Source organism: Gadus chalcogrammus, chromosome 16, assembly GCF_026213295.1.
Source record: "Gadus chalcogrammus isolate NIFS_2021 chromosome 16, NIFS_Gcha_1.0, whole genome shotgun sequence".
Lineage (NCBI taxonomy): Eukaryota > Metazoa > Chordata > Actinopteri > Gadiformes > Gadidae > Gadus > Gadus chalcogrammus.
The window spans coordinates 13339586-13353157 of record NC_079427.1 but is presented as its reverse complement, the minus strand read 5'-3'; the positions used below and the strand labels follow the sequence as shown (position 1 = coordinate 13353157).

Below are 13572 nucleotides of genomic sequence, written 5' to 3'. Positions count from 1 at the left end.
CACGTACACACCCGCTCACACCCACACATTCACATTGCGAGTTGCCTCTGTGTTTTCAACCTGGATTTGAGTTATACTTAGCGTTGCAAAACTTTATTGTCAATCAAAGATATTGTACGTCTTTGCCATGTTTCAATGGTACTATTACTATTGACTATTAGACAACAGTTCGTTCCGACCAAGGTATTTGATTGGACAAGATGGCATTCAATGAGGGCTGATATAGAGTATAAGAGCACTGGGACTTTTAACTACAGGCAAGGCAACTTTATTTTTTTATAGCAATTTTCATACACAAGGCAGACTCAAAGTGTTCATCTAAACATTGTCATACCATAAAATATAATAATAGATAAAGAAAAGAAAACATATGCAAAGAAATGAGTAAAATAGGAAGTGCAATGATTTAAGATCAGATCAACAGTCTCTCTGGTACCCACGTCGGGACTCCAACCCGACCTAAAAGGAATTTGGTACCCACATCGCGACTCCAACCCGACCTAAAGGTCCTTTCTCTGGGTCCCAACCCAGATTCTAGTCAATTTCTATTCTAGGACTCTAATTCTATTCTAGGACTCTATACTAGGACTCTAACCCAGATTCTAGGACTCTAACCCAGACACACGTCGGGACTCTAACCACGAACCAAAGGCCTTATTCTGGGACTCCAACCCAGACAGACGTCGGGACTCTTACCCAGACAGAACTCAGGCCTTTCTCTGGGACTCCAACCCAACCTAAAGGAACTTGGTCCTTTAGGCTTTACAGATGTTCTAATAACCGTTAATGTTATCAACGGTCTTTATGTACCTTAGATAGCTAGTGTGTTTATGTGTTGGTTGGCAACAGTTCAGTCCCAGTCCAGTTGCAGATCTATTTGTGTTGGCGGAGCCAAATAAATCATTAAATAAACAAACAGATCATAATCTGTTGTTGCTTATTACTGTTAACTAATAATTGGTGCTTGTAGAACTGTTGTACAAAGCAATATCACTCTCGTGGTCAATGCTCTCGTGTGATATTGCTTAATTGATCGCTCCCTTTGTCAATTTAGTTTTTTAAATATACAACGCTCCCTCTGGCTCCCTGACCACCACCCCATGGTTCTCTCTCACTCTCTGTACGTGCCTCCCTTTCTCTTGTCCCTCCCGCGCTCCCTGTCCCTGATCTGCTCGCCCTCCCTCTGTGTGTGCCAGTCCGTCAGCTGATCAAGTCACAGCGGGTCCAGAATAAGCTGGGCATTGTGTTTGAGAAGGAAAAGGACAAGACCCAGAGGAAAGACTTCATCTTCGCCAGTGCCAAGGTATGTGCATGACACGCACGCACACACACACACACACACACACACACACACACACACACACACACACACACACACAACCACACACACACACACACACACACACACACACACACACACACACACACACACACACACACACACACACACACACACACACACACACAAGGGCGCATGTATACTGTCATGCAAATACATGTTATAGTGTAATACATTTACAATTGTGTTCACTAACATATTATCGACAAACACTTTTTTTACTTACAAATGCATGTATAGAAGCTACCGTGTGTGTGTGTGGTTGTGTTGTGTGTGAGAAGAAGTGACGGGAAGGACCTGCATATTTGTTGCCACACAATAGCGGAGAGGAAGCTGTACAGTCTTCGCATGAAGACATTGGTGCAATTTGATATAGTTTAAAACAATGCTTTCCTAAGGGTCTGTTATTACAAGAGAACAGGTTCAAAAACATAGATGGCTGCCTTTGTTAAATATTTCTAAAGTGTAATAGGTGTAATGATTCAATGGGATTTAAAGTTGAATTCTTGATTGATCATTTGATCATTGATCATCGTTGTGATGTTTTTCAGAAGCGCGAGGCCTTTTGCCAATTGCTGCAATTGATGAAAAATAAACATTCCAACCAAGACGAGCCAGATATGATTTCAATCTTCATTGGCACCTGGAACATGGGTAGGACTCACTCACTCACTCACTCACTCACTCACTCACTCACCCACCCACTCACTCACTCACTCACTCACTCACTCACTCACTCACTCACTCACTCACTCACTCACTCACTCACTCACTCACTCACTCACTCACTCACTCACTCACTCACTCACTCACCTCCTCACTCACTCACTCACTACTCACTCACTCACTCACTCACTCACTCACTCATCACTCACTCACTCATCACTCACTCACTCACTCACTCACTCACTCACTTCACTCACTCACTCACTCACTCACTCACTCACTCACTCACTCACTCACTCACTCACTCACTCACTCACTCACTCACTCACTCACCTCACTCACTCACTCACTCCACTCACTCACTCACTCACTCACTCACTCACTCATCACTCACTCACTCACTCACTCCTCACTCACTCACTCACTCACTCACTCACTCACTCATCCCCTCAATCACTCACTCACTCACTCACTCACTCACTCACTCACTCACTCACTCACTCACTCACTCACTCACTCACTCACTCACTCACTCACTCACTCACTCACTCACTCACTCACTCACTCACCTCACTCACTCACTCACTCACTCACTCACTCACTCACTCACTCACTCACTCACTCACTCACTCACTCACTCACTCACTCACTCACCTCACTCACTCACTCACTCACTCACTCACTCACTCACTCACTCACTCACTCACTCACTCACTCACTCACTCACTCACTCACTCACTCACTCACTCACTCACCTCACTCACTCACTCACTCACTCACTCACTCACTCACTCACTCACTCACTCACTCACTCACTCACTCACTCACTCACTCACTCACTCACTCACTCACTCACTCACTCACTCACTCACTCACTCACTCCACTCACTCACTCACTCACTCACTCACTCACTCACTCACTCACTCACTCACTCACTCACTCACTCACTCACTCACTCACTCACTCACTCACTCACTCACTCACTCACTCACTCACTCACTCACTCACTCACTCACTCACTCACTCACTCACTCACTCACTCACTCACTCACTCACTCACTCACTCACTCACTCACTCACTAACTCACTCACTCACTCACTCACTCACTCACTCACTCACTCACTCACTCACTCACTCACTCACTCACTCACTCACTCACTCACTCACTCACTCACTCACTCACTCACTCACTCACTCACTCACTCACTCACTCACTCCTCGACATGACCCACGGCCGTAGTCAGAGACTCAACCAGAGGTATGAACCCCTCCCTAGGCTCGGTTCCTGCGCCCAGGCCATGAGCTCGTGGGTGTTGTGTCGCGGCCTGGGCAAGACCCTGGACGAGATGACGGTCACCATCCCCCACGACCTGTACGTGTTCGGGACCCAGGAGAACTCCATGTGCGACCGCGAGTGGGTGGAGTCCATCCGCGCCGGCCTGAAGGACCAGACGGACCTGGAGTACAAGCCGGTGGGTCGGGGGTCCGGCTCGGGGGAGCTGAGTGGATGATGCTGGAGCGGCGGTAGCTGCTAGAGCGGGTCGGCTGGTAACCGCAAGGTTGCTAGTTCAAGCCCCGGCTCCTCCTAGCGGAGTGTCGAGGTGTCCCTGAGCAAGGCACCTAACCCTAACTGCTCCTGGCGAGCTGGCCGCCATGCACGGTTGACTCCCCCGTCGGCATGTGAATGTGTGCATGAATGGGTGAATGTCAGGCAATATTGAAAAGAGCTTCAGATAAAAACGCTATATAAATGCAGTCCATTTACCATCTACCATATGATGGGTCACACCACACTCTAGAAGGTTGATTGAGGTTGGTGTACACCTGTCGGACATGTGGCCAACAAGAAACGTCACCTGACGACGGCCAGCCATCAGCAATGAGTATATTGCGCCCTGGCCTGGTGTTGCTATGGTGTGGTAGTTCACAAGCACCTAAAGACAAAGTTGGTTTCAAATGGTTCCTCTTTATTTTGTGGGGATGGAGAACTGTCCCCTCTTTCTAAAAAAACAGTTACACTAAAATACCATCTGCTTATTTGCAGCGTGGGATCACCTTGGCTCCCGGTCCCCTCTCATTTTGTAAGGCTTCAAACAGAACAAGCTTTTCCCCTTTAAAACAAAAAGCTGTTCCATGTACATAGCACTTGTACATGGAACACAACACCACAACACTTGGTTTCTATGTACGGAAGGTGAATCAACGTCAACGGAAAGTTTCCGTTAACCCTTGGTAGACTAGCCGAAACTGGCAGTGTCTGCCGAGCGTGCTTTGCCCCTGACCACACGCGCTCCTCTTCCTGTGCGATGACAGATCGCCGTGCAGACGCTGTGGAACATCAAGATCGCCGTGCTGGTGAAACCCGAGCACGAGAACCGCATCAGCCACGTGGGCGTGTCCAGCGTCAAGACGGGCATCGCCAACACCCTGGGTAACGACCGCAGTGCCATTCCCGCCCATTCCCACACACACACACACACGTGATGTGTTAAGTTTTATTCTTGGGTTTCTTGCTGATTTTACAAAATACAAATTCATTGCTGCTGGTCGTTTCCTAGGTAACAAAGGGGCTGTAGGGGTGTCCTTCATGTTCAACGGAACATCTTTTGGGTTTGTCAACTGCCACCTGACCTCAGGGAATGAGAAGATTGCCAGGTATGCACCCATGCACACATACACGTGCACACACGTACACAGATTCAACCACCAGAACCAGAATTGTCTACATGCTGCACTGTTAAAATACAATCTAACCAGACTACCATTTCATGCTGCAAATAAGATCAGATTCAGAACATCTTAAAACAGGCGCTTCCTGAAGTCGATCCGCTATTTTGAATCCGTGGCGTTCTTCTATAGGAGGAACCAGAACTACCTGGACATCCTGCGGCCTGCTGTCGCTGGGCGACAAACAGTTAAGCTCCTTCGACATCTCACTGCGCTTCACACACCTCTTCTGGCTGGGAGACCTCAACTACCGGCTGGACATGGACATCCAGGTGGAGCACTCGCACCACACACACCAGTCATTATTAGAGTTATCCAGACCTTTGACCCACTGACGCTTCAAGGAAATTCCCTTTGCGCCGTTCGAGTCTGTCTGCCACGCTCTCTTACTGCTGATGCTACAATGTTTACTTGATGATTCATCGCTTTCATTATGATTTTCTCCCGTAGTGTGTGTGTGTGTGCTGTGCGTGTGCTGCGTGTGCGTGCGTCGTGTGTGTGTGTGTGTGTGTGTGTGTGCAGGAGATCCTGAACTACATCAACAGGAAGGAGTTTGACCCCCTGCTGAAGGTGGACCAGCTCAACCTGGAGAGGGAGAAGAACAAGGTGTTCCTCCGCTTCGGTCAGTACACCCGTCTGTCTGTCTGTCTGTCCATTCCTCTCTTCGTTGTTGCGCAATATACAGGAGCTTATATCCCCCATCGCTAATGTGGCTCATGTGACACCCAGTTTGGCAAGTTTGTCAAACAAAAGGTTTCCACGTCGTCACACGTCATAAACAGGAACCAGAGCAAACACTGGCCGGGCACGTGGTTGCGGTGCTCTCTGGCATTCGAAGCGTGTATTAGAAGTGGTTGTGTGAAAACCCTGCAGGGAAGAGGAGTTCCTACCGCCAACCCTACCGCTACGAACGGGGGCGCCAGGGACACCTACGTCTGGCAGACGCATGAAGCCACGGGGTGGGTCCGCAGTACCACACGCAACGCATACGCAATCGCACTCCAACCATCCTCCTCCTCAGCCACACCCGACAGGTGGCCGGGACTGGGTCATGACACGGTATGGTGGCGCGGTATTCGCCGCTGTGTGGAGCCAGAGGCCAGGACGTTCCCCCTTAAACCGAGTCACTGTTTTGACTGAGTCCTCGTTCTAAAGCACTTTATCGCTTTCAAAAGATGCTATCAGGATATAAAGTGTTTATTATTTACTATATTTTTAATTGCTATTGCTTATAACTATATTGTTTTTATTATGATTATTCATATGAAAAGGATGTTGGCGTACTAGCATGAACATGGGTATCTTCTGTGTCTGTGGGTGTCTCTCTCTCACACCTCCATGCCTGTCCCCTCTGGTCCTCAGATGAGGACCAACGTCCCGTCGTGGTGTGACCGGATCCTGTGGAAGTCCTACCCTGAGACACATATCGTCTGCAACTCCTACGGTGAGACCCGCTCTGCAGGATATCATATATATCACCCTTGTTTGTAGAAATGTAGCAGCAACAGTGCAGCACTGTGAGTCAGTTTGTAAAGCGATTGTTTTTGTTATATTCTCCCTGTGTCGTGTCAGGCTGTACGGATGACATCGTGACCAGTGACCACTCCCCAGTGTTCGCGACCTTCGAGGTGGGGGTGACGTCTCAGTTTGTCTCCAAGAAAGGTACATGGCTGAAATCACACGTCCCTTTTGTCTCAATGTCTCTTGATCCTTTAGGTCTTTCATAATCTGTTTGTCCGTGTGTCTGTATGTCTTACCCTTTCCTTTACTGCTAAACTTGCTGTTAACTGCGTGTCCAACCCATGGTTTCTGTTTCTTCCTCCTCATCTGTGGGGTTCCCCAGGTCTGCCCAAGACTTCGGAGCAGGCCTACATAGAGTTTGAGAGCATCGAGGCCATCGTGAAGACGGCCAGCAGAACCAAGTTCTTCATTGAGTTTTACTCCACTTGCCTGGAAGGTGAGGGCTGCAGAAACACACACCTATGTCCATGGGCTCTAAGAGGTTCAAGGGCACACCGATTTGCCCAAAAAGGAAAAGTGATAATGATCAAGGTTTAATCAAAGACCCCCCCACCCCTCAATGGGTTCCCTGGTGGATCAGGAAATGATGAATGATTGATTGTTGACTGTCTTCGTCTTGATCTGCATCACTCTCTCTCCCCCTCCCATTCTGTCCATCCCCAGGCCGTCAGTATGCTAGTGTGTTGTGCGTTCCCCTGCCCTGCACCTCCTCTGCCCCTTTTTGCCATGTTATGTTCAATATAAATGCCATCTTATAACCTCCCTGCATCTCCCCCATGCTCCTCTTCTCCCACCTTCCTCCTTTGGTTCAACTAAACCTCACCTGACCACCTCTCTCTCTCTCTCTCTCTCTCTCTCTCTCTCTCTGTCTCTGTCTCTGTCTCTGTCTCTGTATGTGTGTGTGTGTTTCCCTCTTTTCTCTCACCACTCCCTACAGAGTTCAAGAAGAGCTATGAGAACGACACCCAGAGCAGTGACAACGTCAACTTCCTCCGCGTGGGCTGGTCCAATAAGCAGCTCACCACCCTGAAGCCCCTCCTCTCTGAGATCGAGTACCTGCAGGACCAGCACCTGCTGCTCACCGTCAAGTCCCTGGACGGCTACGAGTCCTATGGTGGGGTTACATTGCTGTGTGTGTGTGTGTGTGGTGACTGTGTGTGTGACTATGTAAGCAGAAGAATAGTATGTATGTATTTTTAACTGTAATTATTGTGTTATGAATAAAACGTATACAGAATAATTATTGTTACTCATTTAACTAAGTCCTTTCACTGTTGGTTTTGTGCAATTGCATACCTTGGAGGGAATGGGATCGAATATGTTAACCAATTATTGTGTTGTAAGGCATGATTGTATTGTGTCAGAGAGAGACTTGACGTGTTTTTGTGTGTGTGTGTGTGTGTGTGTGTGTGTGTGTGTGTGTGTGTGTGTGTGTGTGTGTGTGTGTGTGTGTGTGTGTGTGTGTGTGTGTGTGTGTGTGTGTGTGTGTGTGTATCTCCCTGTGTGTGTGTGTGCGTGCGTGCGTGCGTGTGCGTGTGTGTCTCTCGTCCCCCAGGAGAATGTGTGTTGGCCCTGAAGTCGATGATCGGCAGCACGCCGCAGCAGTTCCACACGTACCTGTCCCACCGCGGCGAGGAGACGGGCAACATCCGCGGCTCCATGAGGGTCCGCGTGCCCTCCGAGAGGATGGGCACCCGGGAGCGGCTCTACGGTAACAGGGCTGCCACGCACCATGTGACCCTGCGGAACGCGCTGCCATTGGTCCATTTAATAGCCCGGAATAAACCGTTGAATAAATGTGTTGTGTATGAAGATAGAGTGTATATGGTGTGGAAGTAGTCCAGTGGTTAGGGGGTTTATCACCTAGTTGGGAGGTTCTGGGTCAAATATCTAACTGCTTTCTAATGATATGAATATACCAAAAAAAGCTGTTATTCAAGAGACGCTTCCTGCTGAGCAAAGGGACCGTTTTTGTCATATCTGTGCTCAGATGAGCTACATTCTGAGCTGCGTGCTGAGCTGGGTTCTGAGCTGGGTTTATGAGCTGGTTCTGAGCTGGGTTTATGAGTTGGTTCTGAGCTGGGTTCTGAGCTGGTTGTGAGCTGCGTTCTGAGCTTGTTCTGAGCTGGGTTTATGAGCTGGTTCTGAGCTGCGTTCTGAGCTGGGTTCTGAGCTGGGTTCTGAGCTGGGTTCTGAGCTGGGTTCTGAGCTGGTTCTGAGCTGGGTTCTGAGCTGGGTTCTGAGCTGGGTTCTGAGCTGGGTCTGAGCTGGGTCTGAGCTGGTTCTGAGCTGCGTTCTGAGCTGGTTCTGAGCTGCGTTCTGAGCTGGGTTCTGAGCTGGGTTCTGAGCTGGGTTCTGAGCTGCGTTCTGAGCTGGGTTCTGAGCTGCGTTACTAGCTGGGTTCTGAGCTGTCTTCTGAGCTGGTTCTGAGCCGGGTTCTGAGCCGGGTTATGAGCTGCGTTCTGAGCTGCGTTCTTGTGCTTGTGTTTCAGAGTGGATCAGTGTGGATAAAGACGACGCCGGTGGTCCCAAAGGCAAATCCACCCTGCTGCCCCGATCCGGACACGAATACGTCAAGTCTGTACACTCTCCTTTCATATTTCAATGAATCTATATCAATACTGATCAGAGCTGCTTATACTCCGAGCGTCACTGTGTGTTCCCGCTGGGCCTATGCTGTGCTCCTGCTGATGTGCGGTGTGGGGATGTGTGTTTGGAAGCAGGCCGTCGCAGGGCCGCAAGCCCCTAGGAACAGAGCTGGGGAGGGTCAGCGAGGAGGGGGAGAGGAACACCAAGGAGGAGACCGCTACCAGGTACACACACACACAGACACACACACACAGACACACACACACACACACACACACATAGACACACACACATAGACAGACACACACACACACACACACACACACACACACACACACACACACGCGCACACCCCAGACTTCCTCCTAATGCCACCGCTGTGTGTGTGTCTCTAAGGTCCAAGCAGCCAGAGTCTCCCGACGACCCGTCGTCGTGTAAGAACAGCTACAACAACCCCGCCTACTACATCCTGGAGGGCGTCCCCAACCAATCAGCCGCCGTGGCCATGCTGCCGGAGCTCCTCCCGTCCACTTCCCTCGCCAGCGCCCCGGCGGCCAAACCCACCGCCCCCTCGGCGCTGCCTCGCGCCAAGCCCGCCTCCGGCCCCTCCCCCGGGCCCCCTGGCCCCCGCAGCAGGCCCCCAGTGGGCCTCTCCGTCCGCACCATCAGCGAGGAGCCCTGCCCGGAGGAGGAGGGCGTGGTCCCGGGCCCGACCGCCGCCCCAGTGGGGAGCTCTCTGAACCGCCCGCCCCCGGACTTCCCCCCTCCCCCGCTGCCCAAAGGCGCCCTGGAGATGGCCGTGGAGGGCCCCTTCGCCAAGCCCCGCCCCCAATTCCCCGACCTGGCCGAGGTACGCATCGCCCCCGTCGCCTCGGCGCCGTTCGCCCTGGGGGAGGGCTACCCGAGAGGAGGGGGGGGAGGGGGAGGAGCTCTGGACGACCAGTCCTGCTCGGTGCTGCAGATGGCCAAAACCATGAGCGAGAGCGAGTTCTCTGGACAGCCCCCCCGGGCCCCCTCGGCCCCGCCCCTCATGCGGGGGCCAGTTCTGGGGCTGGGGCTGGACGTGTGCCGCACCTTCCCCCCGAGACACCCCATCCCAGAGAGCATCGCCGAGGACACGCCTGAGGAGGTAAATGTAGTAGCTAGTGCTAGTTAGCATAGCTGCTGTAGCAAACGCCCCTCTGTGTTGGAGTGAGACTGTATAAAAGGTGAAACTGACTTTAAACCGCTCTCTGTGGGAGTCAGACTGTGTATAAAAGGTTAAACTGACTTTAAACTGCTCTCTGTGGGAGTCAGACTGTGTATAAAAGGTTCAACTGACTTTAAACCGCTCTCTGTGGGAGTCAGACTGTGTATAAAAGGTTCAACTGACTTTCGATGTGCACGTTCGTGGAAGCTATGGCAGACCTTTTTCACACACAAAAAAGCACCTACAAAGAGATTAAGAACCTTGTATTCAAGTTTTTTGGTTTCAAAACTTGTGGGAAACACTATTGATGGTGAATAACTTTGGCAGCAGTTAATACACTTGGGCGGCCAGCCGAGGTAGAGTCTGGGAAACGCTGAATGAGGACCCTACTGGATTACTGACTATTAAATGACTGACTGGAAGTCATGGGGTAAAGGAGATATGACGCCATTGACATGCAACCTCATGAAAATTTAACAGACCGTAACCTTGACTAAATCTACTGATTTCTCTGGGTTTGAACACAGTTGAGAACAATTACAAAATGTGAGTACAAAGCTCAACAAAATGTATAACCTGGGTCAAGTCCAATGTGCGGTTCCTGTCAGACACAACCAGAAGAATCATATGCTAAAACAACAATTCCTGACATCCCCGCAAGAAAGACAACTACACCAGACTGGCCAGCAGAGCCTCCATTGACTGTGTTGTTTTTGGCGCCCTCTGCAGGCTCTTTGGGGCAGCAGCAGCTCATCACTGTCAGTGGGAGAGTCCTCCGTCGGGGAGTGGCTCCAGAGGCTGGGCCTGGAGCGCTATGAGAAGGGCCTTCTGCACAACGGCTGGGACGACCTGGAATTCCTCAGGTGCAAATGCTTATAAACCAGCCCACGATTCAAAATGGATGGGTTTACACCAAGAATGTACACTATTTGAGTCAATTAGCAGACGCTTTTATATAATTCACTAACTGTGAATTCAGATGTATACAAGAAGCATGCAGAGGTCAGGCCTAATGTGCAACATATAGGCTGCAGACACGGGCGATCGAACACGCTTGCATGCACTTTTCTGTCTCAGATACATACATACATAGTTACATACATACATACATACATACATACATACATACATACATAAAATATTAGATATTTTACTGAAGTGATATCAAATTGCATTCTTATTAAACAAGGAGGGTTTCCATAAATTATCTTTTTTCTCCTCTGTAATATCGTACCCACCGCCCGTCTAATCTGTGGTCCCCTCACACCGCTCTCCTCCAGTGACATCACCGAGGAGGACCTGGAGGAGGCCGGGGTCCTAGATCCCGCCCACAAGCACATCCTGCTGGAGAGCCTGAGGCAGCAGAACCAATGAGATTAAGCCTCCTCCAACGGGGGACCCTTGTCCATCCGGTAACGGCTAGGGCTCGAGCTGGGGCAACACGCCAGCTCCCAGAACCAGAGTGAACCGGACTGAGCTGGACTGGGTGTCAATGTGGGCCAGGCAATTGCACTTCGTTTCTTTTTTGTTCAGTGGACACGTGTTGAACCGATACCTTGTCCCCATCCCCCAAGCTGTCATAACCAGCCCCTGTCAGACAGGTGGCGGGGCTACCAATGACACGGGTTTTGGACCATTCACACATGGCGAGAGGCTGCCGACTTGAATCTCACTACATCTTACCCGAACCCCGACCCTCTCACTCTTTACCGCCAAGCCTGACCTGCTGGAGTCGATACCCCGTGTGCTGAGGCTTATCCTGAGAAACGTAGCCTACCTCCGAGGATAACCCGGTCGAATGTTGAAGACCTTCAACCTGAGCGCAGCCATGAGTGAAGGGTTTGTCATCTGGAGAAAAAAACGGAACATCGTGCAACCCTGAGTCTGAAACCTCAGCCAACACCCCCTCCCCTCTCCTTCACCCCCACCCCCACTGAAGACCCTGAGTTTGTGACGTTGAGGACTCTGAATCCTCCAGGCCTGGCCTCTGGATGACTGATGAGCTGAGGGTGACCAGAGGCCAGGCCTGGCCCCCAGCCTAAGACTGGTCGTGGTCCGGGCCAGGCCTGAGGAGGGGCCTCCTCCCACACAGATAGAGCTACTGTAAACGATACCTTTTGATCCCGTTATTCAGATAGTGGAAATTTATGTCTGTTTTCTCTTTTTTTATTATTGATTCAGTGTCTCTGCATGTATTTATGGCCCAAAGTATTTTTTGTTCTGTTTTGTTTCCGTTTTTCCAAGATAAAGGGATTATTATTGAGCAAACAAACCAAACCATCACTGTGAGAGAATTGTAGAAGCTGTTTTATGTGCTAACGGATCTTCTTAAGGTCAAACACATTTCTTTTCACACAATGATAAGTTCCTCAGAAAACAAATAATTGTATTTTGGCCAGAGAGGAATGATTAATCGTCTTTATGATTTAAAGATCAGTATAATCTTGAATCTACTTATTATTATTATACTTGCTGTTGAGTTCCATGATGTGGAGTTTTAGGCTTTTTAAGTCACCCTTTAACAGACTTTGAATTTAAGTAACTTGAATTTCAGAATTGATTTACACAAGTAAAGGTTGGGTATGGGATTTGCGAAACGCCAGCAAATTTTGAAAATACACAACTCAAAAATATTCCTACCCACTCTCCTTCAACGCTGACTGACTCCACCCATTGCAAGTACATGGACGCGCAATCATGCACGAGCGCGAACACAGATGCGCGAGAGAGAGCTATTATTAGGTAGTTAGCTAGCTCCAGTAGCTACCGCAGGATAACAAATAACAACAGACAGAAGCTTGCTCTGGGTCACGAGCTTTGAGTTCGTGCACGAAGGGGTCATGCGCGGTTGGAGGGGGAGTGCAGTACGACCGTTTGATTGACGTACTTTACTGTCCAATGCCACTCGGTGGGTCTGGAAATCATTGGCTGGAGTTTTTCGAGCCTTGCCCATTCCACAGATGATTGACTTGTTTAATTTCCATGTCAGTCTTCTAACTCATCGGCTGTAAGTGGGTTATGATAAGGATTTCAAGTAATTTTGCAAAAATTGCCAAAAAAAGAGAATTCCATGCCCAACCTAAATGTTCTTGCAGTTGTTGGATTTGACCAACAGGTGGCGCCGCTATTCCAGAAACCTTCTCAATAGAGGTCAAAGTGGAACTGGAGGGAAATTAACGCAACCAAAACAAGATAACGAAAAGGATTTGTACTTAATAATTTACTGTTCGATTTTCTTTGTTTCACATGAATATGCGTTGCTAGTTAAGTCTTTCTTCAAGACGAAATATCCTGCCATTATTGCAATGAAAACAGAAGACTGAATCATGCTTTGTGTTTTCGAGGGACATAATCCATAACTACCTAGGTTGTTTCATCACAATTCTGTGATACTTTGGGTAAAATACACATAGTGTCCACAATTCTTACCTTCCTTCTGTTATTTTTAAACCACACACACAACCTATTACATTCATCAATCTAACCTTACTTAGGATAACTTTGGTTAAAGTGATTTAGTTCAGTGAATTGAGAAAGGT

The 13572-nt window shown here is 49.3% G+C and overlaps 1 protein-coding gene across 1 annotated transcript in view; it reads left to right on the top strand.

Annotated features, from left to right (window-relative positions):
- The window catches only part of LOC130406350 (phosphatidylinositol 3,4,5-trisphosphate 5-phosphatase 2A-like), a 29818-nt gene extending 16281 nt beyond the window's left edge, over positions 1–13537 (top strand). Inside the window, 22 exon segments of the mRNA XM_056611880.1 lie at positions 1197–1303; positions 1891–1993; positions 3284–3301; positions 3304–3479; positions 4321–4438; positions 4566–4662; positions 4867–4897; positions 4899–5006; positions 5257–5360; positions 5608–5632; positions 5634–5648; positions 5650–5697; positions 6097–6178; positions 6307–6396; positions 6578–6691; positions 7193–7369; positions 7811–7966; positions 8748–8832; positions 8979–9068; positions 9241–9973; positions 10763–10896; positions 11314–13537. Of these exon segments, the coding sequence (XP_056467855.1) occupies positions 1197–1303; positions 1891–1993; positions 3284–3301; positions 3304–3479; positions 4321–4438; positions 4566–4662; positions 4867–4897; positions 4899–5006; positions 5257–5360; positions 5608–5632; positions 5634–5648; positions 5650–5697; positions 6097–6178; positions 6307–6396; positions 6578–6691; positions 7193–7369; positions 7811–7966; positions 8748–8832; positions 8979–9068; positions 9241–9973; positions 10763–10896; positions 11314–11407 (2705 nt within the window). The 3' untranslated portion in view covers positions 11408–13537.
- The last annotated feature ends 35 nt before the right edge of the window (positions 13538–13572 follow it).